Genomic DNA, 27,476 nt, shown 5'->3' with positions numbered 1-27,476 from the left:
GCTGTTGTAGCTGTAGGAAGAAGGAAAAGATGATGCATGGGCCTGCTACTGGGTCTATAGCTGAGTCATCTCCGCTGCCTGCCAACCATATTTGAGTCATTTGCTGCTCGATTTGAGGCAAAATTGTAGGAAGCTATAACACACATCATTCAGGAATGTGCAACACTCAAAGATGCGGTAATCCGCATAACATAAAACAATGCTATTCTTAATCACAAATTAGAGGCCCTAACACAAGAATTCTCTCACCGCTATATAGATATTGAGACTCGGCTTAATACTACCGCAACGCGTCTTCCAAAGCGCAAGAAACCCAAAGCAGCAGGAGGACCGGACAATCCTCTCCCTGCTATAGGTCATGAATCCCACCCCTCCGTTTCGATTACCCCTCCGATATGTTCTCATGATGAGACATATCGAAATCATAGTCTTACTGTTTGGCAGTGGAACTGCCGGGGCTTTGGCCAGAAGCGTCATGTAGTCCACCAACTGCTGTCCTGTGCTACGGGACTCGACATCCTTGCTCTACAGGAACCCTCCAACCCACTCACCCTCCCCGGCTATACACATATTTTGCCCACATCTCCTCCTCCCTCTCTAGTAGCCTTTTTAGTTAGTCACTCTGTCACCACCATCACACATCCCTTGGCGATTTCAGCCATTGATAACCTTTTAACTGAACTTTTGCCACAACACACTCCAGCGAAAAGTGTTTTTATCTTAAATGTGTACAGTCATCCTAAGTGCCATAAAAACAGCTATGAATGGCTATTTACGCTTGCGAAGCGCGTAGCTAACATGTGCCCGTTACTTATTGTTGGAGATTTTAACGCTCCACATAGAGCCTGGGGTTACCCGCATAACACACCGAAAGGACGTCGCGTGTGGTTAGCCGCGAAACAAACCGGTCTCTCCCTTCTCACTGACCCTACCTTTCCTACCCGCACGAGAACCGGTGTCTGTAGAGACACTACACCAGACCTTATTTTTGCACATCGTTTTCCTCACGCGTCTTGGTGCAATACACAAGAGAATCTAGGAAGTGATCACTTCATCATAGAACTTCTAAACATTCAGCTGCCCTGTAGGCCTCCCAGAGGTTCAACGTTCACGAAGTGGAATTCTTTCCGAACGTGGTAGAGCAGCCCGCGCCTACGCCCCCATTAATGACATCGCCAAATGGACCAAACAACTACAAATTGATGTCCAATCAGTATCTTGTCCCCTACCAGTTGACTGCCCAAGCGACAAGGTTGACTCCCGCCTTCTACATTTATGGGATGCTAAAGGCGGCCTAGAACGACGCTGGAAACGGCAGTGTTGGAACCGGACACTTAGGCGCCGCCTAACCTGTCTTAACAAAGAGATAGAGATGCATGCAGCGACTCTTTCACGACAGAATTGGGAATCGCTATGCAACAAGTTAGATGGAAATATGAGTGTATCTCAGACTTGGAACCTTTTTAGGCACTTAATAGACTCTAGTAAGACTAGGACTACCCAACGAGACAACCTCACTAGACTAATACATACTCGCGATACACCTCCACCGGACCTTCTCCAAGAACTACGAGATCACTGCTTCCCCAAGTACCTTCTATAACACACCCCGACTATTCAGGGCCTCATAACGACTTCCTCGACCAGCCCATCACGGTATCAAAGGTGCAGGCTGAGCTTCAGAGGCTAAACTCATCTTCAGCCCTCTGTCCAGACGGAGTACACAATAAGGCACTCCGGAATCCCGATTCCCAATCTATTGCCGCCCTTACCGAATATTTTAACGAGTGCTGGCAACGGGGAACCCTCCCGCCGCAATGGAAAGAGGACAAAGTCGTGTTTATACCGAAACCTGGGAAACCTCTGGTAATTTTAAAACTTAGGCCCATTTCTCTCACCTCTTCTGTCGGGAAACTAATGGAGCATGCACTCCAGACCAGAATTTGTCAATATCTAGAAGGCAAACATCTTGTGCCCACCTGCATGTTTGGATTTCGTCCTGGCCTTTCTACACAGGATGTCTTCTTACAGATGAAACATTACATTCTCGGCAGTCAAACCTATGACACCAAAGCCATCCTAGGCGTAGATCTGACCAAAGCATTTGATAATGTTACACATTCAGCAATCCTTCAGAATCTTACAACCCTGGGAGTCGGCGCCAGGTTGTATAATTACGTCCGAGACTTTCTCAGCCAGCGCACAGCACACTTACCTTTGGCGACCACTGCCTTCCGGAGAACATGCTAGGTGCACGAGGTACGCCCCAGAGCGCCGTCCTCTCCCCTATACTATTCAAAATAGTACTTCTTCACCTACCCGAAAAATTAGCACAAATCGCCGACATTCATTTCAGCATCTACGCCGATGAAATCACTGTCTGGGATAACCACGGCAGTGATGCAGAAATAGAGGGACACCTACAATCGGCACTAAACACCATCGACACTTATGTAAGGGAACGTGGCCTTACTTGTTCCCCTTCAAAATCAGAACTCTTTTTATACCGCCCCAAGCAATACGATTCAGGCAGTCCGCCTATTTCCCACAAGCTAGACACCCATTCGATCCCACTAGTATCCAAAATACGTGTACTCGGTCTAGTTCTTCACTCACATGGTGCACACGGAAAAATCATAGACTCTCCATACACAATGTCTACAGACCACCAGACTGATTCGCCGCATAGCCAACCGCCGGGCAGACTTACGCGAGCGAAACACAATTCGCCTCACGCAGGCTTACGTTATAAGCCGCGCCACATATGCCCTCCCATACCTCCCCCTCAAACAAAAGGAGAGAGACCGGGTGAACGCGCTCCTGCGAAGTTTCACGAAAACGGCTCTACGACTTCCCCCAGCACATCTAATTCCCGACTCCTTAAACTCGGTGTGCACAACACTTTCGAGGAACTTAGAGAGGCTACATTAACGGCACAGGTATCCAGCCTATCCAACTCGGTGGCTGGCCGCACTTTATTAACCCACTTAAACCTTAATTAGTCCAGTTACACACCCCAGTGACGCTGTCTCCCTTTCTCCCAACCTACGCTCTAACCTCATCATACCTCCCATCACTAAAACATCCACCCTGAGCGAGACCAGGGCCGCAGAATAGCCAGGGCTCACGCCCTTCACAGACAATATAGCGACGACCAAGAGGTGGTCTACGTGGACACAGCGGAATATATGTCAGGCTCCCGTATGGCCCTGGCTGCAGCCGACAATCAAGCAAAGCTGCTTTCTTCCAGCTCCATAATCACCAATTCCACCACAGAGGAAGAGGAGGCAGCCATTGCGCTTGTTTTCATGTCTACATCTGCCACAAAAATTATATCTGATTCCAAATCTGCGATTCTAAATTATGCCAAAGGCTATATATCCCGCACCGCAGCTCGCATATTACGCTTCTGGCAGCCCCGGTACCCCATAACCCTCATCTGAACGCCAGCACATGCTTGCCTCCCTGGCAACGAGGAGGTTAATTCCCTAGCCCGAGGTTTTATTTTCGGGCTAGAGGAATGGAGTCCCCTCTACAGGCCGAGGAGCGCCTGCTGTCCTTCCGCGATATTCTCTCGTACTACCAGGACAAACGAAGGGAATATACACCCTCAGCCCCGTCTCTCACCATAGCGCAGGCCGTACACTTGCGAAGCTTGCAGACTCGGACTGCTCCATACCCTACACTACTACATGCCAGATACCCAGACCAGTTTTTCTCATCATGCAGACTCTGTGGCAAACCAGGACACTTCCTACACATCCTTCTTACATGCCCCACCTTTCTTCATCCCCCATCACCGAACTTAGCAGAGTCCTACTGAGAGTCTCTCATAAAGAGCACTTGAAGTCAAGACCAACGGAAGATGATTTCCAGTGCTATGAGGAGGATTGCTCTTCAAGGACTTTATTTTGCCTTATGAGGGTGTTTCCCACATAGTAAGGGAGCACCCAAGTACCATGCAGGCGGCTTCGCCCCCAATATTTGTTCCAAATGGCAATAAAATGTTTCTACCACCACCACCACCTCCGCTGCCTTGTTGTTGTGGCTGTAGGAAGAAGAAATCAAATTTGCTGACGCTTAGCTAAGGTTAAGCCTAGTCAGATGCGAAGCATATTGGTGGCTAGGCTTGGAAATGCACGGTTTTTCCTTGGTTAAACTCGGAAATACACGGTTTTCCTTGGCTAAACTCGGCAAAAGCATGACTCGTTCATCTTGAAAATACGGTAGTATAATTGGAAGCATTGCTGACAAGTTCCTCGCTTTGTTCTTCAGTTGTTGTAGAGTGTTGTCGCCGAGCCGCATATTGAGCACGCCGCTTTGCTAGACGTTCTTCACGCTCTTCATCGGTCTCTGTAGCACGCCGCAGCTTTCGCTTCTCATTCCAACGGGCAGCCCTGTCCTCAGGAGGCATCTCAACCCCGTGTGTGCCTAGCAGAAGTTGTTGTTGTGGCTGTAAGAAGAAGGAAAAGGAAATGACCGGGCCTGCTACTGGCTCTGTAGCTGAGCCACCTCCGCTGCCTCGTGCAGACAGAAGAGAAAATAGAGAAGAAAAGCAAGAGGGAAAGAAAGACGCGCGCCACAACAACAGCCGTCGTCCACCACCAGCGGTGGCGTGTGCAATGACGGCATACAACATAAAATTTCGGTACCAGGGCAGCCCCCGCCGCAAGCAGCGGTGACCCAGACGCACCCCCCTTATATACCGCCGCTCCGGCATCACGTATTCACTACAGCGCACCTAACGGTAGAAGTGGAAAGCGCATTGGTAGCGACGGCGCGCTCGACCGCGCGAGCCGGCGGCCCATCTTTCCTCTGCTCTGACGTCACGTATCACGTGGTACTCCTTGGTAGCGACGCCGCGCTCGACGGCGCGAGATGCAGCCCGGTCTCTCCCCTGTCGTGATTTCACGCATCACGTGGTTCTCCTTGGTGGCGACGCCGCGCTCGACGGCGCGAGATGCAGCCCGGTCTCTCCTATGTCGTGACGTCACGTATCACTGGTAGGTCATGAAATGTCAATGGTGGTGACACCGCCGCGCTCGAGGAGCTGAGGCTTAGCTCTAGTAATATACTTAGCATAAAAAATGCACGGGTGGTGGTGGTGGTGGTGAAAACATTTATTATTATAATACATATAGGTATGTACACTAGGTGGGATGCCTAGACAGGCACTCCATTAGCCCGGGCGCGCTGCGTTAAGACCTTTTGGGCCTCTAGGGTGCAGCAGCCGGACAGGGTCGCCTCCCAGTTCTCTCGGGTGGGGTTGGGGATAGGGGGCAAAGATGGGGTTTTCTGGCAGGCCCACACCATGTGGTAGATGTCAGACACCTCCCCACAGTGCGAGCACAGCCCGTCGAATTGCGGATCAAAATGTTTTATAGTAGCCGGGCACAACATTGTTTTGGTGAGCAGGCGCAGGAGCATCCGCTCGTTAGCCTTCCCAGCCCTTTGCACGGGGTGGGAAGAGTTTGGTGCGTAGATCTGTAATATTCACATATTTCTTTAAATTTGTACACTGGGCTGAAATCAAAATCCCGGTCCGCGTCGGGTCCCGTGGGAAATGCCCGGAGAGAAAGCGCGCGGGCGGCGGCGTCGGCTGCCTCATTCCCTTGGAGACCTTGGTGACCTGGAGCCCAAACGAGAGATCGGTACGCGGGATCCGAATCTCGACTGCAATTTTTGTATATGCGATAAGCTAGAGGAGCAGTCCCTTGCTGGACGTTCCGACAAGCCCCTCGCGAGTCGCTTATGATGTATTTGGAGGAGGAGTCAGAGGCTGCGAGGGCGATGGCAACCTCTTCTGCGTGTGTTGGTGACTGGGCCTTGAACGTAAGGCCATCTACTGTTTTGCCCTTGTGGATGACCGCGGCTGTGTACCAGCCCCTAGAGTTTGGGCCGGAGACATCCACATAGAAAACTCCTGGTTTGCTTCCATAATGGCGGTCCAAGGCTTCCGCCCGCGCCAGGCGCCGACCATTATGGTCCTCTTTGGACATGTTGGCGGGGAGAGGCCGCACATGAAGGGCGCGTCTCCATTTTTCGGGAATGCGACATCTCTCCTCTGTGAGTTGGGTGTGTTGGATGTGAAGTCGGGCAAGAAGACGGCGACCCGACTCTGTCTTTGTTAGACGCGTGTACTGATTGGTGAGGTGGGCCTCCCGAAGCTCCTTGAAAGTATTCACCACACCCAGCGCCATGAGACGGCTGGTAGAGGTGGAGACCAGGGGGTCCAGTGCTCGTTTCATGATTTTACGGAGGATAACTTCGAGAGTATCCTCCTCCTGTTTCCGCAGGTGGAGGTAGGGAGTCGAATACAAGATTCGACTGTTCACGAATGCGTTCGCCAGCCGCAAGGCGTCCTTACATCGTAACCCACCGCGCTTGTTGGAAACCCGGCGGACCATGCGGCCCACCTGGTCCGCCACCTGCCGGAGCTTGGCGAGTATTGTGTCGCATCGTCTCTGGTTGTGTATAAAGAGCCCAAGAACTCTGATTTCCTTAGATTCTTGAATGGGACCGCTTTGCAAGGTGAGATTGATTTGAGTCGAGCATGAGCGCGAGGGGCGCAGATGCACGAATTCAGATTTCTGCGGTGAGCATTGGAGACCACAGCCGCGGGCATAGCGGTCCACTATGCTAGCAGCCGTTTGCAGGCTTGTCTCCATGTCCCCCAGACGCCCTTGCGTGGTCCAGTGGGTGATGTCGTCGGCGTACAGCGCGTGCTGTACACCTTCGACCGCACCCAACAGAGCCGGCAAGCGCATCATTGCAACGTTGAATAGCAGAGGGGACAGCACTGCGCCTTGCGGAGTGCCCCTCGTGCCGAGTAAAAAAGGTCCGTGTTCTTGATCCTGTATTCGGATATAAGACAGTCTGTCTGACAAATTGCTTGATGTAGTTGAAAGTGTTCGTGCCGCAGTGCGTTTGACTCAAGTGCGTGAGTATGACCTCGTGTGTTACATTGTCGAATGCTCCTTTCAGATCCAGGGCGAGGACGATTTTGTCGTTTCTTGTGCATGTGATGGGGTTCAGTATTTCGCGGTCGAGTTGAAGCAGGACATCCTGTGCGGATCTGTGTGGGCGAAATCCGAACATGGTGTCCGCGAAAGTGTTGTGTTGTTCAAGGTACTCAGACAGCCGATCCCGCACCATCGTCTCCATCAATTTGCCCACACACGAGGTGAGAGAGATGGGTCGGAGGTTGTCCGTGTCGACTGGTTTCCCAGCTTTGGGAATAAAGGTGACGAGAGCCGTCTTCCATTCAATGGGAAGGGGGGTTTCCCCTGTCCAGATTGCATTGATATAGTCAAGAAGGCACTGGTGCGCCGTGTCACGGAGGTTCGCCAGAAGTTTAACGGTGACCTTGTCCCTGCCTGGCGCAGTGCCCTTCTTCATTTTGGCCAGACTGGCCCGCAGATCGTGGAGCCGAAACGGGTTATCCAACTCCGAGTTTTCCCTGCCTGCATAGGAATAGGCCGATCCGCGGGGGTCCTGTATTGTGCACAGGTAGCGATCGCGTAGCGCCACTGCCAGCTGCATTGTGTTTCCGTGGAATGAGTGCATGGCTTTGTGTAGGTGTTTTTGCGTTTCCGTGCTTGTCTGTGTTGGATTGATGAGGGCTCGGAAGAGCCGCCACGTGTTGCGGCTCGACATTTGCCTCGCCGCCGTTTTGCAACGGTCCACCCAGTTAGAGTCAGCGAGTTGGGCCGCGTACTCTGCTGCCTGCCTGGTGAGATCCGCAATGCGAGCTTTCAGCTTCTTGTTGTGTTTCTGACGCTTCCAGCGGCGCGTGAAGTCACGGCGTGCTTCCCAGAGATGCAGGAGGTGGTTGTCCACGTCCGTAACTACCTCTGTGAGCTGTATTTGTTTCTCATGGGAGTGAAGGTGCGCGATGACTGACTGGGACCAGGTCGTGTAGCCCTGCTCTGTGATGTTCGTGTTAGTTTCTGTTGGAAAATTTTGGCGAAAGGTAGTCCAATCGGGGATGCGGGCTTTCGTTGTGGGGCGCTTCAGGGGGCGTGTGTAAACTGTTGTGTTGAGGATACAGTGGTCGCTACCGAGGGTCTCCTCGGTGTTGATCCAGTCTGCGTGTCTTATGTTGCGAGTGAAGGTGAGGTCCGGCATGTGTCTCGGGTCACCGAGTTGCCTACGCGGGTGGGAAATGCTGGGTCGGTGTGAAGGGTGAGGCCCAATGTGGACGCCAGTTCCGCCAGCATACGTCCACGCACTTCCTCCTTACGATAGCCCCATAGCTGGCTAGGGGCGTTGAAGTCACCTACAATCAGCAGGGGATCACGACCCGCCTCTTTAAGCGCACGGCTAAAAAGGCCCGCGAAGGTCACTCGCTTTATTTTCGGGAGCAGTATACGTTAAGCACATGCAGGGCAGGATCCGATCGCCTAAGAGGGAGGATTCTCACCATCATGTATGAATAGGGTATGTTGAGATCGAGGTCAATTTCGGTGGCTGTGTATGATTTGTGCACGAGGAGACACGACAAAGGGTCATGCTGGAACGTCGCGTAATTAGTCAACTTGGCTGCCGCTCCTGGCTCTTGGAGGGCGACCACGGCGGGCAAAGCCTCGAATGTTTCGAGGTAGAGACGCAGGTTCGCGCGTTTCTGCCGAGCCTTAAAGCCTCTACAGTTCCACTAGGTTACGGTTATGGAATTGTGAGCTTTGGGAGGAGAGGAACGCGTGTTAAGCCGTCTTGCCATGATTAGGAACGGAAATGATAGATGGGGGTTATGAGACTCCGACCCAGAGCCAGCACCGGGTGGGGGTGCGGGTTTGGAGTCCTCTGATTTCGCATCTGTGGGACTGACGACAATTTTCTTGTGCCTGTTGAAGGCTTGGATCCCTTCGAGCCGATGGCTCGTTCGGGTGGTTGATTTCATGCAGCGGGTGATGGCTGCAGGGACCGATGCCTTACATTTGGTCTCCAAGCAGCCCATGGCCGCTTTTACCATTTTCTGGAAATGGGAGGTGAGGCGCGCCGCCATCGCGGCCATTGCCGACGCGAACGCGGGCGGCAATTCGGGCTCACTCTCCATGGCGTCGGGACTCGAGACACCCGTCACAGCGGACAGTTTTTCCTCTAAATTTTGAATTTTGGCGAGCAGTTGCCCGATCTGCGCTTTAAGCTGCTCATTTTGCCTGCGGCTTTCGACATCAACGCCGTGTATCGAGGAAGGGGAAGCGAGAGAGGATGAGGGAACGCAGGAGGCGGCCCGCGCCCAGCTGCTCACCTGAGTGTTTTGTTGCTGCGCCGGGGCCCGGGATCCGGCAGCGCGATCTGGATTGAGGGCGGGGAAGTGCTTAGCATCGACTCCGTTGGGGGACGGTGGCGGCGTCTGCTTCTTTTTCTTGTTTTTCTTCTTCCTCTTCCCCTTCTTCCCAGTTGACGACTGTAAGGGAGAGGAGGAGTCTGTGTTCACGTCACTTTGGTGTGAGCCGGTGGTAGGATCGCACCGTGGCGCTCCGCCATTGGCTCTGCCGGTGGAGTGACCTTGCTTGCCTTCAGACGCTGGCGTCTCAGGTCCTTCAGGTTGTGAAGGTCTGGCTCCGGCAAGATGTTGTCGGCGAAATTTGGCCGTGCAATCTCTCGATCCCGTGGGGTGGGCTAATCCACAGATTGCACAGGTCGGGTTGCATTCGTGTGGCGCAGGACCGTCCTGCGTCACGGTCACAGTTTGGCCGCAAAGGCCGCACCTTGGCGAGTTCGGCGTGGGGCAAATGTCCGAGTGGTGTCCCACAGCACCACACTTTACACATGCCGGCACAGTTCGCTTATATTCTCGGACGGGTGTAAGTTCCCCGTTGTAGTGGACGTATCGCGGGACCACCTTTCCCACAAATGTGATGAGCGCGATGGTTGATTTTCCGAGCCGGCGGATGCTGGCGATCTGGCCTCCTCGCCAGACAATTTGGGCAGTGAGCGTTGAGCTTGTTTCATCGTCGGCGATGCCCCCAATGATACCGCGGCACACGTCTCCGGTAAGCTTTAAATTCCCGTGCACTGGTAGGGGGCCTTTACCAGTTGGCAAATTAAATTCGCCGATGAGGCGATCGGTGAGGTCTGGATTTCGTGTCCCTACAACAAGCAGATTCTGCTCCCATGCGGGTACAATGTCGAGAACATTGTCGGCAGCAGAAATGCCTAGATGCGAGTTCAGTGCCTTGCCTAGCTCACCGCGTCGGAAGGTGTTCCTCAGGTCCGCGGTGACCCTGGGCTTGATGATGACAACATAGTCTTGAGGGTGCATCCGTGGCATAGGACCGGGCTTCCACAGACACGGCTTAGCTAGGTTTCGAACCGATGAGGCAGATTCGTGCGCTGGCGCTTGCTGCTTGGTTTGGGACGCCGCCGGTGTGGCAGCCGCTGTGTTGGAGCCGGCTCTGGAACGCCGGCTGACAAGTTGAAAGAGCTCCTCGTGCTTGAAACGGGCAGGTTTCGTCACAGCTTCAGGTTGGACAGTCGAAACAGTCTTCCAGACCATTTCGGAAGGGTCGTATCCCCTCAGAGAAGCTTGAGAAGCCATCTTCATAGGTGACGAGGGTGAGTCACTGCCTCCGGGAGCGACGCAGCCGTTAGGCCTAGCGCCAACTCCTCGTGGCAGAGTGAAAATCTCCTCTCGCTAAATGAAAATTGGGCCACCTGGCTATATTTGGCGTTCACAGTATCCTGATGATGTTAGGAATACAGTAGCACAAATTTCAAGAGGGCCCGAGTTGATACGCCGCAATAATTAGCGACACTTGACGGAGCCGATGTGGCATGCGTCCGCTCGCAGTCACAACAGCGGTAAGAGTCCATGCACGGGCCGGCTACTGGCACTGTCGCTGAGCCATCTCCGCTGCCTCGTGCGGACAGAAGAGAAAATAGAGAAGAAAAGAAAAAGAAGAGGGAAAGAAAGGCGCGCGCCGCAACAACCGTCGTCCACCACAGAGCAGTGGCGGGTGCAATGACGGCCTACAACATAAAATTCGTTGGCTGGCTAGCCCTAGCCGCAAGCGGCGGTGACCTGCCGTCCTAGCCCCGTAGGGACAGGAGCTGCAACCCTTCACCACCTCCTCTTTCCACCTCCGCTGCTTTATGCGGACAGAAGAGAAAATAGAGAAGAAAGGAAAAGGAGAGGAAGCGAAAGACTAGCGCCGCAACAGCCGTCGTCCACCACCCAAGCAGTGGCGGGGGCAACGACGGCCTACAAGAGATACATTTGGTGGCTGGCTAGCCGCCGCCGCAAGCGGCGTTTACCTACCGTCCCAGCCCAGTAGGGCGAGGAATAGCTACCCTTTGCCACCTCCTCCACACACGCATCCAATGGTGACATTACAAAATAATGCCTTATAATGACTTCCGCGCAAGCTTGTTGGTTTGGCTTGTCGGCTTTAACGTCCCCAATAGCACAAATCGGGTTGTGAAATGGGGCCCCACGCTAGGCCCATGGAGGCAGCCTGTACGGGCCTCATGCGAAATTTGCAGCTCGTGCCCACCACCACCGCCTCCGCTGTGGATGTCAGCGCAGGTTAAAGTGCGATGTTAGCGCACGTTAAAGATCCCCAGGTGGTCGAAATTGCTCCGTAGCCCTCCACTATGGCTCCTCTTTCTTTCCACTTTCACTCCCAACTTCCTCCCTTCGCTTACTGCGTGGTATACGTGTCCACAGAGCAAGTGTACGCCCCGCCGGGGTTGTGCAGTAGTAAGACGCCCGACTACTGTGCCGGAGTACCCGGGTTCGAACCCGACCTCGGCGGCTGCGTTTCGATGTAGGCAAAACGAGGAGGCGTCCGTATGCTGTGCGATGTCAGCGTACGTTAAAGATCCCCAGGTGGTAGAAATCACACCGTAGCCCTCCACTATGGCCCCTCTTTCTGTCAGTCCACTTTCACTCCCACCGTCCTTCCTTCCCTTACGGCGCAGTTACCGCGCCTTTCCCTTCCTATAAATCAATCAAATCAAATCAATCAGATATGGCACATTTTCCTTCCTGTGAACCAATTATTATTATATTACAATAAATTTCGGTTTGATTTAATGCTATGTAATGCTTCACACCAGTGTTGAATTGGTGTTGAATTTACTACAATGGCAAGCCGGTGCACAGAAATCAAAAAACAGGAAAAGGAAATGTACTATTATGAAAAGGGACAATCAGTTTGCACAAAAGATGGTTGGTTGGTTGGTTTGTGGGGTTTAACGTCCCAAAGCAACTCAGGCTATGAGAGACGCCGTAGTGGAGGACTCCGGAAATTTCGACCACCTGGGGTTCTTTAACGTGCACTGACATCGCACAGCACACGGGCGCCTTGCTTTTCGCCTCCACCGAAAAGCGGCCGCCGAGGCCGGGATTCGGCCTCGGCGGCCGCTTTTCGGTGAATTCATTCGCGTTTCAATTATTATGAACCAATTAACAAGAATTGCTCCTGGTATATATTATCCAAAATTCATGTTTGACTTCAGCAGATAAAACGCGAATGAATTCATCTTTTGCGCAAACTGATTGCCCCTTACTGCATTTCCTATGTACACTTTGAAGGATACCTGATTAGCAGGGCCAAGCTTTACAAAAGATTTTGTAAAGCGTTACAAGAAATTCCCCATTCATGAAAATTTCAGCTAACACACCTGACAGAAACACCGATTGACTGATTGGCTGTGATGTGGGTCGGGTTCAGGTGACGATCTTCACCGCAGCGGGCTCAGGAGGCGACGATGCATCGAGGCGGAAGACAGCCAGGGAGGAGAGGCGAAAAGTAAAGTTTATATACACTTTCTACATACTGAAGAGGGTACAACTCATGAGCGGAAAACGGAGCTATCTGTACAAACAAAATCCGTGAGTTAAATATGGTTTGGTATCCCCAGTTCCCTAGCTGGGGAAACAAAGTTCATTGATGCTATGCAATCAGTGGGGGCAAGGGATATCACTCGAGGTGCCGCCTTCACCGAGGTGCCGATATCACCTTCTTGCACATCTTCCGGTGGCGAGGGCAAATCTTCTGATGTCTAGGACGATTTTGTGCGGGCGACGGAGTTTCGGTACCAGGGCAAAATGGTCCGAGAAGTCGCCTATTGACGGGGGTCATTCACCCCGCGAAATTCCAAGGGGGGCCACCTGCTTGCCTCGAGAATTCGGCGAGCGGGGTTAATGCTGCTCGGCGACGCGTCTCGTGCTCATTAAGCACAAGAATAGGTGCCCTTTTGTCGCCGTCGCTTCGCTGCTTTTGTTCGCGGTCGTTCGCCGGCGTCCGCTAAGACGCCTCCACTGTGAGCTGCTGAAGCTTGGCCGGAGCTCCAGCTACAACAGCTTCCATTATCAGCCACTGAAGTCTGGCCGGAACTCCGGTCACAACAGTTGTACTTCGTTTGATGAAGATGGAAGACGGAACGCTTTTTTTAATGAATGAATGAATGAATTTAATTCCGTCTAGGCGGAGGTGGCTCGAAAAAAAGCAGATCTCCGACTTTACGGGGTTTGAGCCACCTTTGCACAATAGCAGACGGCAATTAGCTGGGGTTAGCTTTGGTTAAGCCTGGTAGGTTGCGAAAGCAGTCGGCGACCTGACGCAATCTTTCTTTCTCCTTTTCTATAACGCCGGTCTAACGAGGTTGTTGTTGTGGCTGTAGGAAGAAGGAAAAGGAAATGCATGGGCCTGCTATTGGCTCTGTAGCTAAGCCACCTCCGCTGCCTCGCACGGACAGAAGAGAGAAAGTAGAGAAGAAAGAAAAAGAAGAGGGAGAGAAAGACGCGCGCCGCAACAGCCGTCGTCCACCATCTAAGCAGTGGCAGGAGCAATGACGGCCTACAACAGATAATGCGGTGGCTGGCCCCCGCCGCAATAGGCGTTGACCTACAGTCCCGGCCCCGTCGGGCCAGGAACAGCAACCGTTCATCACCTCCCCCTGTCTAACGAGAGTTGTTGTATTGTTGTTGTGGCTGTAAGAAGAAGGAAAAAAAAATGCACGGGTCTGCTACTAGTTCTGTAGCTGAGCCACCTCAGCTACCTCGTGCGGACAGAAGAGAGAAAATAGAGAAGAAAGAAAAACATTATCTTTGGCTTAGCTGTGGTTAAGCCTAAGTGATTGCGAAAACAATACCTCCCTGGCTGCGCTTGGCTCTGCTGGTGGTTTGGCATGGCTTTGCATTGTGTGCAACTAAAGTATTTAATCTGGACACAACATGGTTTCTACTGTTTGTTTATTCCAATGAACACGATTTGGTGGCCCGTAAAGTAGTGACTCTTGGTCTGAACACTGGTAATTACATAGTCATCCGAATGTCTATACATCACCAAGTCTAGACTGCTACCCCATTGAGTAGTACTCTTTGGTTGGAGAGGACATAGCTGAAGGTAGTACTTTTCGTCGAGAGCTCGGATGAATTCTGGGTCTCTCGTTGGGTCTATGTTGTAGTCTCTGGTGCAGATGACCATTCGTTTATCACATTTATACAAGTTTACATTTATACAAGTTCCTGCAGCGCCCAGGGGCATTATAGCAGGGGGGGGGGGGGGCAATAACGGTAAAAAAATACCTAAAATGAGCATGTTAGAATACTGAAAGTATACAGTAAAGCACATTTGTTTAACAGTAAAAAGAACAACACTGAAAATGTGAGTGCTAGAAGCAGGTTTAAAAGGATGGAAAGCTACTACGACAAATTGGACGCAGGAAAGACTGAAAATGTTTACCTGTTTTACATTGTTCTATGCTCTTAGGAAGACTATTCCAAAGTGAAGAAGTGTGAGGAAAAAAGGAATTACGGAACACATCAGTTCGACATCGCGTTACAAGAACTTTCAGCTTATGGTCGCGGCGTTCAGAGATAAAATGTGGAGGTAGAATGTACAAGCTCTTGTTTATTCCCGTAAGATCAGAGTATATTTGGTAAAAAAGTTCTAATTTTGCGGTTAGTCCCCGGTGAGCCAATGTTTTCCATCTAAGGTTTTCTTTAATTAATGTGATGCTACTACGGAAGTTATAGTTGCCGGAAACAAACCGGCAGCGCGGTTTTGGATGCGTTCAAGTTTTTCCACAAGGTAAGAGCTTTGAGGGTCCCATGCCGCACAAGCATACTCGAGTATTGGACGGACGTTAGTTACGTATAGCTGTTCTTTTACTTTTGGGGGGGCTTTATAAAAATTTCGTCTAATGAGATTTAGCGTTCTAGATGACTTTAAGGTTAAATATTCTATGTGTCGGTTCCATTTCAAATTTTCTGAAAAATAGACCCCTAGATACTTGTAATGTTGGATCTTTTCAAGTGGTAGCCCGTCCAAATTATAGACTGATCTCACGGGAAGACGTTTACGGGAAAATGACACATACTGGCATTTAGCAGTGTTCAAAGACATGCCCCATTTAGTGCACCAACAATGAATTTTGTTCAGATCCTCTGTATAATACTTACATCAAGATCATTTCGTATATTCCTGTAAATGGCACAATCGTCAGCATATAATCTCACTTTACATTCAAGCCCTTCAACAATGTCATTTATAAAGACTAGAAATAGCAAAGGCCCCAAGACAGACCCTTGGGGCACGCCAGAAGTTACGGTGACATTCGTTGAATTAGCACCATTGATTACAACATTTTGAGTTCGCCCAGATAAGTAATCTCTAATCCAGTCTACTACTTCAAGGTGTATACAGAGAGAAGATAATTTATATAACAATAAAGCATGAGGAACGGTATCAAAGGCTTTGCGGAAATCCAAAAAGATGCAGTCTACCTGAAAACCAAGATCAAAATATTATTCGCTCCGGCAGTCCGTTTGACAAGATGGCCAGGGCTTCGTCGTTTCCTGTTTGTAGAGAGATGTAAGGTCCGGTGGCTCTTCTACACGGCGCTTTCTTCTGTGGTAATTATATCGCTCTGCACTACTCATAGACGATTCTTCGGCATTCAGAGAGTCCATGAAACTACTCTCGCTCACTGAACCTGTAGAACGCCGCTGGGCTCGCCATTCTGCGGCATAGGCGCGTTGCTTAGCCAACCGCTTTTGCCTTTCTTCATCTGTCTCCTCGGCACGGCGCCGGCGTTTGCGCGCAGCACGTTGCACCAGCGACGCCTTGTACAACTCCTGAGACATGACTAAAGGGAGCGCGCCTGCGGCGCCCCGTTTATCCTCTCCTAGCGAGCGCCCTCACGCTGAGGGCCGTGGAGGCCGTCACTGGTAGTCTCCGTGCCTAGCGAAGGAACGACTACGGCCGAAGAGACGAGTTGAGGCCCCTGCTCTCCTCTGGTCGGGACGTCACGCTGTCACGTGGCCGTGCGCCGCAGCTGCACCGGAGCGAAGGAACGACATCCACCGACGGCAGAAAAATGCTAGCAGTATTGCTTTCGCAATAAAAGAAGAGGGAAAGACGCGCCACAAAAGCCATCATCCACCACCGAGGAGGTGGCGGGTGCAATAACGGCACAGATAAAAATCGGTGGCAGGCTCGCCCCCACCGCAAGTGGTGGTGACCCACCTATCCCGGCCCCTTCAAGGCTAGGATCAGCCACCCTCACACACTCCTCGAACAGCAGCGCGCCTCTTTTATACTGTCACTCAAAGTGGAAGCGCAGCGCCTCTAGCTGAGAACCGCCGTCCGGCGTGGCCCGATCCGGGGTCGCACGACGACTAGATCTGGTAGCCCATCTCTCGCAGCTGGTATGACGTCCTAGGTCATCCACGGTTGACGCCTCAAGGTCAAACGTGGCACAGTCCGGGATTATGCGAAAGGCCGTTCATCGATGTATTATTGCTTTCGCAATAAAACAAGGACACCTGTATAACCCCAGTTATACAATATGCGAACTTTGTCGCATTACAAAGAAGTGAGCAATATCTGGTGAACCAGGCGTGCACTGGTAAGCTTCGCCGCACGCAGCTGCAAGGCCACATTCCACTAGGTCGTTAGGGTTTAATTGGTGGCGTTTTGGAGGAGGCGTTTACTTATACGTGTTACATTGGAATTGTCGCCGCAATATGGAAGTTTCTTTTCGTATACTGTTGAACGCAGCTACGACTAAAAATTTTCAATTCCCGTAAGTCGCCATACAGAATAACAGATTTGTCATCACAACAAACCAAATTTGGGTCCGCTTCAACAAAATTTTTGGCGAATAGAGCTGGCTTGAGAAATGTATTTGACAACAAAATAAGCATATCGCCCCCAAAGGTTTCTCTTCTTTAGGTGAACGCTGCTTTGTTTTGCTCTCATCGTTCGCTGTAATCAATACGTGCTCCTACTGATCCACCCATTCTCAACAAAATAAAGGCATTCACTGCTTGGCGACGCTTTTAAATGTGGAAAGGACAACACAAACAAGTCCCACTCTCAACACGGCTATATAATTCATCGTCCACGAGCTAACTCAGCAATTTACGCTCTTATTTAGTGGTGATTATGATTGGGCTAGCTACGTTCGGATAAGGCGCAGGTGTAAGATCCAGTTTTTTTTCAAATCCAGAGCCTTAATGCGAATATTTTTCTTTACAATACATGGCACGACTAACAAGTGAGGCATTGAACGGCAGTCAAGAATGATATGTTGCAGAGGACTTCGGCGTTTCGCACAGGGCATTCTCAATAACTGTTAAACCTCAAGATGCCGTATACAAAGCTCTTTTTTAGACATAAGCGAAACAGAAGGAAGTTGCAACGACGGTGCGATCCCATTGGTCGCTGCGTGTGTAACTCAGGCCATGGCCCTTGTGGTTAAAATGCTGACGGACTGATTAATCATCTTGGACTGTATTCTGATCTCGTATCTACTCATCTCGTGTCGACTCGTTCGTGAGTGCTAACTAGCCTGCACTACAGCAAGCTTTAATATTTTATCGCAGTTATCGGTGATGACAAGTCATGCAACGTGACGCAAGTCCGGGAATGCTACAGAAGTATCCTCGACAGTGTCGTCGAGGAGTTGAGCCAGCAACAGCCTGACATGAGCCTGCACGAGAGCCTGTGCAAGTAAGTGCATATTGAATGCGCATAGCATTACGACATTGGCCCGCCGGGGTGGCGCAGTTGTTACGGCGCTCGACTACTGTTCCCAAGGATGCGGGATCGAATCCCGGCCTCGGCGGACGCTTTTCGATGGCGGCAAAAAGCAAGGCGCCCGTGTGCTGTGCGATGTCAGTGCACGTGAAAGTACCCCAGGTGGTCCAAATTCCCGGAGTTCTCTACTACGGCGTCTCATAGCCTGAGTCGCTTTGGTACGTTAAGCCCTACAAACAAACCAAACTTCAGGATATTGTTGAAAATGGCTTGCTATCAGACGGTGCAGGATTCTAGCCAATTATGATCTTTTTCCTGCGTTTATGCGCTCATACTTGCTGGTGGGTAAGAGGTTAGCTTCTCATAAACCCTTTCCTCTCGCGCAGTTAACTGCACTGCACCATCCTTGCATTGGGCGGCATATTAGCGTAGGGCCAGCATGCTGAAGCGCAGTGCAGGAATATGAGGGGGCAGCTTGGCACGAAGCAAGGCGACAGGCCCAGTGCGGAGGAGAGCAACAGCTGGTGCAACAGAGTAAGGTGGTGGGCAAGCACCACAGGTGTAGATGCAGTAAGCAAGACACTGGCTGTAACAATAAAGGAAAGTTGCAATACCTGCCTCAAGCCTATGGGGACAATGGAACGAGACCGGGAATGAAGGAATTATAAATATTGTAGAGAGTGAAATAAGACACAGAAATGTTCCTTGCAGTGACAGCCTTGTTATTCCGACTACCTCGGTCTCTTTTGAGGTGTTCTGATAGCACACGGCCGCAAGTGGTCTGTTGCTCTTCATCGCAGTCTAAAAGCGGCTGCTGTACCGGAATTTGATAGCACGTCCTTGGCATCAGCAATGAAAGCCTTAAGGGACCACACAACACTTGCCAAAGAATAGGTGCAAGGAATCGGTTCACTTGAATGAGAGTTATTCATTAAAAACCCTAAACTACATATATATATATATATATATATATATATATATATATATATATATGAAATATTGTACTCAAATATATTTTTCCGGTCCTCTTCCTTTCCATTTTATTCTTGCATTGACGAAACGGGTCAGGACTGATGGAATCAGCCTGTATTAGCACGTCAATATATCACGAAAAATAGCGTTTCACGATATCCTGATCGCTGTAGCACGCATTCGTTAAGTTGCCGCCATTGCTATGATTGCGCGTGTATGAAAGAAGGCGGGCTCCGGACCCCGGCAGCATGGCTGCTGATAGAAGGGTTCGTTAGAAGATGCGCTTTAGTGGTGTTACAGTCAAGACAGGTGAGAACAGAATGAGCGTTTATTGACCGAAACTGTGCTCTTTTATAGCGGCTAATCGATACAGACACATGTCGGTGTCTATGGGAGCGTTCGGTGCGGAATGTGGTCTATAGGCACTGCATATGCGTATCGTCTATGTCTTTCCATGTTGGTCAGTACCTTGAAACGTCAGCGATTTACTTGGTTGAAATTCTGGTCGTAGTGGAGCCTATTTAGCTGGCGTCTGTTTCTGAAGGATCGCCTTACTTTTGTTGTTGACTGGCCTGTGCTGTTGGCACCTCTGCCTCTTTAATTCGTGGGCTGGGCACCTGCTCGTTGACGAGGTCGCGCTCGATGTTGGACTCGTCACTTTCGTCTACGGTGCGCTCGAAGGGTTCCAGCGTCGCATTCAGGTACCTTCTGTTGGGGCAGAGCAGCTTTTTATCTTCGTTGAGCACCCAGTATGAACGTGGTGCAAGCAGCCCCACTACTCGCATTTTCCGAGTCCACTGCTTGTCACGAGTCCTAACCTCGCCTTCTTTCTTGAGGCATTGTTGATATTTAGCACCAGCATGCAGGGGCATGCGATTGAAAACAGTTGTCTTTGTCTGTCGACTGAAGTCAGGAATTACTATGCGCAGTATTTTGCTTTGCAGGAGCTCAACAGATGAACGGGCATCCTCCAATGCAGACGAACAGTGAGAAAGAACACTCAGCCGGAAGTCCTGCTGTGTCTCCTGCGTTTTTTTCAAGATTTAGTTTTACAATTTCAACTCATTTTTCCGTAAGTCTATTAGATTGTGGAAATCTAGGGTTGGAAGTAACTGCATGCACTCTTACCTGGATGCAAAAGTAGAAACTCATGAGAGGAGAATTGGGGACCATTGTCGCTGAAAACTTGAATGGAATACTATAAGGAGCAAATATTGCGTCCAGCTTTTTAATAACGGTGCAAGTTGTGGTGTCGCTAACTTCTTCAACTTCTGGAAAGTTGGAGAGGGCGTCGTATACGCATTGGTAAGAATACCGCCTTGCTGGAGGATATCGACTCCGACTCTGTACCACGGTTAATGGGGAGTTGGCCGCCTCAGGAACGGTTCGCGTTATTGTTTGTACGCGCCAGCTATTCCCGAGACGCTGCAAAAGTCCAGCTTCTAGGCCATTTTGGATGCGTCCGAGCTGACTCGTTTCCTTAGTTGGATCGAAAATTGACAGCGCAGGCATGCTGATTAAAACACTACAAGGAGTGGCCAACTCAGCGGCATTGTTCTCTCGCCACTGAAAGATTGTGTCCTTTCTGATAAGATCTCGCAACAAATTGGACTTCTCAACAAGATGCGGAATATAATTTCCAAAATAATTTGCCCCCCCCCCCCACCTCCCAGCATTCACTGAACCGTCGTCTTAGCTCTTGGGTGCATCATTCTGGCAAACAATGAGCTGAACGTGGGATTAGGCTTTATCCCGTCTTTGCTGATTTTGTCACTCAAGAGTTACATCTTTAAGCACGCGAACTTACATTTGTTTGCATCTAACGTAAGGCCAATTTGCTTTGCCCATCCTGTTCCCCCGTATTGCACACCCTACCAGACTGCCATCGACAGACATACACGTGAACGCCTGAAACTCGATCAGATATATCTGCTAAAGTTTTTTCGAACGCTGAATCAATCCCAAACGGCAGTCTCGGGAAGCGATACCGCCCGAAAGATGTAGCAAATGTTGACATTTTTGACGTTGTTTCATTCAGTCGAATCTGATGAAAGGCTAAAATGGGAAGTATTTAGCGCCAACGAGCTCCGCCTCAGTATCATCATGCTTCAGCATCAGATAGTGTTCTCGATTCAGGTACTGGTTAATTTTTCTAGGATCCATGAAGACCCTCAGTTTGCCATCTTTTTTCCTGACAATGAACAACGGACTCACTCAGTCTGTTGGCTTGTTGACCCTTTGAATGATGTAGGCCTTTTCCATGCGTTGCAGCTACTCCGCAGGGGTTCTTACAATGTCAAGGGAACGCGTCGCTCCAGCTGTATTGCTGGAATTGAACCTTCGCGCTGGACCATCCGGTATGCACGTGCTTGCAGCCGGTACTTAGAATGAGCTGCTGGAATGCTCGGAATATTTTGTCAGAACGCACGTCGCTCCGCGTCTTCGACAGAATTCACTACCAGTCCTAGCGTCTCAGTGGCCAGTAATCCAAATACTGCCTTGCGGCTGCGTTTCGATGGAGGCGAAACGAAGAGGCGTCGTGTGCTGTACGATGTCAGCGCACGTTAAAGATCCCCAGGTGGTCGAAATTACTCCGTAGCCCTCCACTACGGCTCCTCTTTCTCTCTTTCCACTTTCATTCCCACCTTCCTACCTTCCCTTACGGCGCGGTTCCGGTGTCCACAGAGCAAGTGTGACAGTTACTGCGCCTTTCCCTTCCTGTGAACCAATTTAACTTTTAACTTGTTGCTCTTCTTCAAAATGAAGAAGGTGAAAGTCCCGGACTTGTTGTTCATGACAACTGGTAGGGTCGCCACTCCAAAGGACTTAAACACGTCCCCACTGCACTACCGATAAAATGTAGCCGCTTGGCTGCAGGAATGTCTGCTCTGCATTTACGAAAGACCGAGCAAGGCAGCAAGCTTCCATGAGATCCAGTGTTCACTTTGAAAACATTTTGGTTGGCTAATTTTGCTGCCATCATCCAATCAGCTGTCCTTTCGCAGTGTACACCCTGACATTAAGTATTTGTAAGCTCTCCTCCTCCTAAGCTACCGCACTGACTACAAGCTCTTTCTGGCAGCAGACCGCGAAATGATTGGCCCCTTTAAAACCAAAACATGTCTTCCCAAACACTGGAAACTTGTTCCGCTCGAGCGTCCGATTGCATCTTCTGCAAGGGAATCGTGGGCGCTGTTTCACCGAAGCCACTTGCCTTTCTATTTGGCCCCATGCTGCATTCTGTTGGCCTGTCGATTCACCAGCTTTACAGATCTGTCTGGCGTTAAGCAGCGTAATGTCTTTCACTTTGAGCATTTTCTCCTGGAGCTTCGGGTTATTTGTGCCGAACACAATTTGGTCCCGGATCATCGAGTCATTCAATGATGCGTAATTGCAACTTCGGGCTTGTTTCGCAGGTCGCGCACAAAATGTTCAATGGCTTCGCCTTCTGTATGGATTCTTGTAGAAAACGTATATCTCTCATAAACTTTATTCTGCTAATCTTGAGAGTAAATTTCAAACTTCTTTACGACTGTTGCATAGTCACCTTCGCTGTCTTCCTCCGAAAAAGGAAGTTGTTAGAGACTTTTAGTTTACCGCAGCAGCTTACTGCGGCCATCTACCACTACCGTGCGCCGCCAGCCTGGTCTGTGCTGATTGCTCCCTGGAGTCTGAGTCCTCCGGCATTTGACAGGAACGTGGCGCCAGCTGTCATCAGGATGATTTGAGCATGCACACTGACGTTCGCTGCTATATTTATTCATAAAAATACTTCCCACGCCCAACTTTACATCTCCGCACCAAGAAATCGTCGTAGCGCGAGTGCAATACAACCGCAAACATCTTGTTGTTATTAGCGCATACGTCAGACCCCACGGAAAGTTTCATGAAGTCAGTTTTAACTGGATACGCTCATCCTAAAAACAAGATGCTCATTGGCTGGGACTTGAACGTGCTGCATCAAACATGGGGTTACAGCTGCTTCAGTCTTCTCGGAACTCGTCTGCACATCACAGCCACAGAGGTAGCGGGAATACATCTTGGCAATGACACCGATTATCCGACACGACGAGGCACGCATCCTGGTCAACATGACACGTCGCCTGATCTGACCTGGCACTCGAACAACATTATCCGAAATTGGCGATGCAGCCCTGAAACAATAGGCAGTGATTATTTCCCTACATGGGTACAGCTGCAGTCCAATCTATGCCGCCGCAAACGAAATACCCGCACTGTTAATTAGAAAAACTTCCGACAGGCTTTAGACGATCATCTCGCCGAACTGCCAGTCGAAACACTTATCAACGCGCCCGTAATTCAGCCACTACACTCACAAAAGTAACAAAAGACGTTCCTGTACCTGACCCTCACCTGTTTAACCTGTAGGAAAGCACAAAACAAGCCGAACTCGACTACCTCCTATCTGGAAGAGAGTCCAAAAACCTTCAAAAACTTCGTCGCCTTACTGCTGAGGCCCGTCGCTATAGCAAACGCCTTTGCAGACGCCGATGGCTTCACTTTTGTAGCACTTTATCCTCTAGGTTTGGTTTGGTTTGTTAGGTTTAACGTCCCAAAGTGACTCAGGCTATGAGAAACGCCGCTGTGGAGGACTCCGAAAATTCCTACCACCTGGGGTTCTTTAATGTGCGCTGACATCGCACAGCACACGGACGCCACTTCGTTTAGCCTCCATCGAAGCGCAGCCGCCGAGGCTGGGATTCGAACCCGCTTCTCTGGGCACAGTAGTCGGGTGCCGTAACCGCTGCGTAACCCCGGCGGGGCACTTTATCCTTTAGTTCCAACACCAGCAAGCAAGCTGTGGAGAGTATACCGGGCCATGAACGGTAAGAGCAAATCCGCAAATACCGGAGAAACCCTTCTCCTTTGCACTAGTCAGACTGCTACCGAGCTTGAACAGGAGGCAGCCCGCACTTTCTTTCCGTAACTCGCCTCGCCACGCTCACTTCATACCTATGCCCCCGTTCCCTCCACAGACTCTACTGGCGTTAACGCCCCCTTTAACACATTTGAATTCGAATATGCTCTTTCACGAGTGAAAACGAACAGCGCTCCCGGCAAAGATGGCATCACTTGAAGCATGCTCCGGAACGTGAGCACACCTACTGAGGAAAAACTGCTTGAACTCATCAACCAGCTCTAGGATACGGGCTGCCTACCACCGCATTCGAAACACTCGGTGGTCGTCCCCGTTCCCAAGCCTGAAAAACGCCCCGCACAACTTGCTAGCTTGCGACCCACCTCTCTAACCTCAGCCGTCTGTAGGCTAACGGAACGCATGGTCGCCAGTCGACTCACTCATTACCTTGACACTTCAAATTACTTTCACCCGTTCTAGACTGGCTTCCGTCCTCTGCTAGGAACACAAGACAGCCTTTATCTTCTGCGCTCCAACCTGAACAGCGCACGCCGATGGTGCAAAGGCCGTCCCGACATACTCATAGCTGACGATTTGCACACGGCGTTGGACACCATCAGCCATTAAGCCATTGTCGACGCGCTCATCCACACTGGAGTTGGAGCCCGCGTCATCAACTTTGTGAAATCCTTCCTGAGTAACAGAACCTAAGAAATTCAAATCGATACCAACCACACGCCGTACCATTTTACAAACCGCATCGGTGTGCCTCAAGGCTCAGTCATTTCCACCACCTTGGTTATGGCGAAAATTGATCTAGACAAAATCGATGGCACATAGTTCAAAATATACGCGGGCGACATCACGCTCTGGACCACGTACCGTAATGTGGCTCGACACCAAACGGAGATACTGCAACTAGTCCTAGATGCAATCGACAATGAACTTCATTCTAAGGCATGCGTCCATCCCCTGAAAGAAACAAAATTTCTGGTCATACATCCACCACCTGGCGGCGTGGACATCAACCTTCACTTCTGATGTCAAAGAATCGTACAAACCCTGGTAGGGCCTCTTCGGATGCTTGGCGTTCCCACCAATCAACATGATAGGTCTAAGGACTGGATTCAACAGCTAAAATGTGAATGGAAGCCAATGCTCCACTTAATCAAACGGCTCAGTAGCAAGGGTTGGGGCGCAGGGACGGAGGTAGCGCGTCGTCTCACCGTCACTATTCTGCTCGCTAAGCTCCGCTACGGTGCCCCTTACTTTGACTTGACCGCCGCCATTTACAAGACACTTGGCTTATTTTATAACTGATTTGCACAATGGCGGGGGTTGAACACATTATGAAGTGAATTTCATTTTTAGTCTCCCCGTTAGGACTTTTAAATGTCCATTTCCGGTTCTACCGTTTGCTGAAGAAGGTATTCATGATTCTTAAGTTATTGCGCTCTGCAAACTCAACTAGTAACTCTCCCCTGCTATTCCTAGAACCAATGCCATAGTCACCTACTGCCTGGTCTCCTGCCTGCTTTTTCCCTACCTTGGCATTGAAGTCGCCAATTAGTAGAGTATACTGCGTCTTTACTTTTCGCACTGCCGATTCTACATCTTCGTAGAAGCTTTCGACTGCCTGGTCATCATAACTACATGTAGGTGCATAGGCCTGTACAACCTTCAGTTTACACCGCCTATTAAGCCTAATTACGATGAATGCCCCCCTCTCATTAATACTATAGAATTCATCTATATTACCTGCTATATCATTATTGACAAGGAAACCTACTCCTAGTTGTCGCCTCTCCGGTAAGCCTTGATAACACAGTACATGCCCATCCTGTAGTACAGTATATGCCTCATTTGGCCTCCTAACCTTGCTAAGCCCTATGTCATGCCATTTCATACCTTCTAGTTCCTCTAACAGCACTGCTAAACTAGCTTCACTAGCTAGGGTTCTAACGTTAAACGTTGCCAGGGTCAGTTTCCAATGGCGGCCGGCCTGTCCAGCGGAGCCAGAAGTTCTTAGCACCCCCTGCTGCGTTACAGTTCTGACCGCCCCTGTGGTCAGTTGTTCCGCAGCCGCTGGTGACTGCGGGCCGGGGTTTTATGGAGCTTATCATGAGAGGTTGTGGCGAGTTACTGCACCAGGGTGGCCAACTCCTGTTCTGGTGAGGGAGTGCGTTGCCGAAGGTGTTCACCGGCATCAGGTCGCACCCCAAACCTGTTTTTATGCAATTCCATCGACACGCGGATTTCATCTTTTTTTTTGGGTTATACCCGGTCTACCCGTACACGCGCGCATCCCACTAGTTGATGCACGTATTTGCTACGCATCGAGCCAATCGTGAAACTCGCCAGCGACACACACCCAACGGGCGACGCCTCCTTACTCGAATGTTTGACGAAGCAAACCTTCACTTGCCCATATTGGACCACCTTACAACACCATGGACAGAAAGATTGGTAACGGATCCAAGACCCCTTCCAACCAACACCAAATGGCAACGCCATTTGGTTGGAACGGGTCACAGTGGCCACGTGTACTGGTCCGCAACTGAACTGAAGTTAATGGCCATCGACGAGGCCCTTCAACACTGCACCAAAGAAACAGATCGTTTCATCCACAGCTGCACCGACAGCCAAGAGGCTGTGAAAACTCTGAACACCTGTTCTTACAATACCTCATTGCAACACCGCATCAAACAGCGTTGCCGCTGCCTGCCAGAGACCTCACAAGTTTTGTTACGGATTCATTGGACACCTGGACATCAAGCATAAGGAACCGGGAACAGGAGGGTTCACGAGGGTGCTGGCGCGCAGCTAGAGGAAGACCGCCGGCATAGCCTTGATGTGGGCCCGGCCAACTCTGACCACCCTTACCTTTCTCCCGTCTCCCTTATCATACCGGACTCTGTCATCACGCGGCTTAAACATGAGTGGAGAAGTTTGTTGCGGGACCTTGTACCCGATATTACTTGTTAAAACTCACAAGGTGCGATCAGGTGCAGCGTACACACCGGATATCCTGAGTCAATGGCGCTGAACCAAGATTAGCTGCCCCAGCTGCCCTGCAGACTCCGCTGACCTGCATCACTTGATCTGGATCTGTCCTGGCACGGCTAACCTTCGCGCACGCTACACATCTGCTCACCATATTCACAATTGTGAAGAATGGACAGCCCCCAATACCAACGCCAAGCGCAAGCTGGTGCCCTGCTAGACTTTATGTCGCAGTCTGGCGCCCTCGACCTCACAAAACCCACCCTCTTCCCCTCTATGCTTCAGGTCATCCTCATGAATAAAGTTTTATGAATGAATCAATAAATGAATAAATGAAGTTCGCGCGGGGAGCGGTAGATGTTGACGGTCAGCGGTAGCGCTAAACTAAAATTCTATTAAATACCTCCAAGTCCTCGTCTCCAGCAACACTCAGCAGCAGATCCGTCTCAGCCCTTTCTGTCCTTGGTTCCTTGGGCGACGCTGTAGCATTCAAGAAGAGCTGGAACTTCAGTCTAAACAACGCCCACTTCGTTGTTATATTCCCATACAGAATAAGTTGGTTGGGCGACTTGTGTAGCACCATCCTTCTTGATAGTTAGCGATGTTTTGTTTCTTCGTTAAGGCAC

At 50.4% G+C, this 27,476-nt stretch overlaps 1 protein-coding gene across 3 annotated transcripts in view; it reads left to right on the top strand.

The window, feature by feature from the left end:
- LOC146200549 (uncharacterized) overlaps positions 1-27,476 on the top strand; it is a 128,097-nt gene that overhangs the window by 46,945 nt on the left and 53,676 nt on the right. For all 3 annotated transcript variants that reach the window (XM_084595558.1, XM_084595559.1, XM_084595560.1), the window contains one exon: positions 17,843-17,969. In XM_084595558.1, coding sequence (XP_084451684.1) covers positions 17,843-17,969 — 127 coding nt within the window. The remainder of the gene's footprint in view (positions 1-17,842; positions 17,970-27,476) is intronic.

Source organism: Amblyomma maculatum, chromosome 2 (assembly GCF_055883805.1).
Source record: "Amblyomma maculatum isolate TAMU_Amacu chromosome 2, ASM5588380v1, whole genome shotgun sequence".
Classification (NCBI taxonomy): Eukaryota; Metazoa; Arthropoda; class Arachnida; order Ixodida; family Ixodidae; genus Amblyomma; species Amblyomma maculatum.
This window is presented reverse-complemented; position numbering and strand designations above follow the sequence as displayed.